The sequence below is a fragment of the Rhagoletis zephyria genome, unplaced genomic scaffold, assembly GCF_001687245.7.
Source record: "Rhagoletis zephyria isolate East Lansing unplaced genomic scaffold, Rhagoletis_zephyria_1.1 Rzeph_scaffold_10069, whole genome shotgun sequence".
Classification (NCBI taxonomy): domain Eukaryota; kingdom Metazoa; phylum Arthropoda; class Insecta; order Diptera; family Tephritidae; genus Rhagoletis; species Rhagoletis zephyria.
In genome coordinates this window covers 1875-4020 of record NW_016167147.1, presented here as the reverse complement: position 1 = coordinate 4020, position 2146 = coordinate 1875, and the positions used below count along the sequence as shown (strand labels likewise).

Below are 2146 nucleotides of genomic sequence, written 5' to 3'. Positions count from 1 at the left end.
AACCGTTTTGTATTTTGAGATTTTTTCAAAAAAAAATCTTTACGAAACATTTTTTATTCATAAAAAACCAATTTTTGGAGGCATTTTCAAATCGGTCTAGCTCACGTAAATCTTAATATTTTATTTTTCCGAAATATTTTGGTAGACGTCTTAAAATATATTCGAATACATAAAATCTCGTGTCACGGTGGTAGTAGTCAAACTCTTCCTAAAGGGCTCGACCGATGTTTATGAATTTTTTGTGTATATATGATAGGTATGAGAATCGTATGTAAAGTATATTTCATACCGGTAGGTGCAGGGGGCGTGGCACCTGCCATACAAACCCAATTTTTCATATTGCATACCTCTGAAAGTGTTCATGGTAGAGTACTCAAACATGGTATGGAGATATATGAAATCAATCCCATACTCTTAAAAAAAAATTTGGGCTATTTTAAAAGGGGGCGTGGCACCTTTCAAACGCATTGAAACTATTACGTATCTTTGTATGCATATACACTTTTGCTAGGTTTTTTAAGATGGCAATGGAAATATGCCTTCCACACAACCACCAAACCGTAATATTAGAAGATAAATGCATCACTGAAAATCATGAGCGTGAACTGTTGGTGAAAATGTTGGACCAAAATGTTTCCAATACAAATAATTTATTTTGGGCGGGACGAAGTTCGCCGTGTCTGCTAGTAGATTTTATAATTACAATGGAAACACAGTACCGATTTTTTTTTTTTGTATGGAGAGTGATGCAGCTTAATGTACATATGTCTCTAGTATATTTAAAATAAAAAAAACTTAAAATGTCTCTAGTTATTTATAGCTAATTTATTTATGCATTCCTTGCAGCTTTCCGCTCATAATATCTTTGGACTGCCGCGTCAAAGAGTTCACCCACAGTACGTTTTTTCCATATCTCACTTTTATCTCTTTTGACTTTGGGCTTTACATCGACAGGTTCACTGGACTCCGGGACTGATGGCACTGCCTCATCTGTTTGGTTCATTTTATTTTCTTTTGCATAGTGGTTATCCGACTTTTCCTTCTTTAAGGCGTCCAAATTTATAGCTACTGAAGTGGCATTTGCTTCCGCTAATACTTCTTTTGGCTTCTGTGTGGATTTCGCATCAGCCTCTTTTTTCCCATCGCCTTCGTCATCTGTCGACGAGTCTATGCTGAAGTCGGAATCCGCATCAATATTATTTGTCAAATGCATCTTTTTGACTTCCGTATCGGCACCAGTCTCATCTTGTTCAAAATCTTCGGAACTACGACGTTTACGATAGCTACGCTGTTGCGGCGCCTTGCCGGATTTGATCGGTTTATATGCAACATCATCCTCACCGCCTGTTGAGGTAACAACAGGAAAGTCTGGTTTAATTACCTCCTTTGTCGTACCAGTCTTTTGTTCGAATAAATGCCGATAGAAACCATCCAAGTCTTTTTGTTTTGTTACATCTCCAATAGCTTCTAAGTACTCGTCACGTTGCTCTTGCTCTTGTAACTTTCGCATTTCTTCCAATTTTTTTCTATATGTTGCTGTTACAAAACTTTCTTTGTCTTTGAATTCTTCACCCTCTTGCTCACGTTCTTTTTGCACTTGCCTTTCCACTCGCAATTCATTCTCCAGTTTGCGACGCTCAGCGAATTCCATTAAACGTCCTATGTATTTAGGCTTCTTCGGCTCTTTGCTTTTAATTTCTTTCTCCTGCTCCCGTTTGCTTTCCATCTCATCGTACAATTCATCATATTGAAAAACTGTAGGATCTTCTTTTAATGCCTTTTCCTGCATTGTACGAGCAATTCTACGTTCCATTAAACTGGGACCTTGTACACTACTTGTCCTTAGTTTTAACTGTGGCCTACCCTCGTCATCCGAAGAACTTTCATCAAAGATAGACGGTTTAGATATTGAGCGCGCGGCAGCTGTCGGGATTTCCGGCTTCTTTTGCTGCCCAGGAATGATGAGCCCATATCTAAAATTGTGGTAAAATATGTTATATAATTAATTAACATATTATTATTAATAAATAACATATAATTCCGAGATCGGAAGCAAAAACTCACTGTTTAGACATCTTGTTTTGATTGTATTTGGAGATGAAAGGTAATAGAAGTGCATAATCGATACTTTTCTTTCAAAACCGTG

General features: G+C 37.3%; 1 protein-coding gene across 1 annotated transcript; it reads right to left on the bottom strand.

The window, feature by feature from the left end:
• Positions 1 to 794: 794 nt before the first annotated feature.
• Positions 795 to 2146, bottom strand: LOC108376213 (nuclear speckle splicing regulatory protein 1). Its single transcript, XM_017632404.1, has 2 exons — positions 2065 to 2146; positions 795 to 1973 (listed from the first exon to the last, which is right to left on the bottom strand). The coding sequence occupies exons 1-2, from the start codon at positions 2073 to 2075 to the stop codon at positions 830 to 832; spliced, it is 1155 nt and encodes a 384-aa protein (XP_017487893.1). The 5' UTR covers positions 2076 to 2146; the 3' UTR covers positions 795 to 829.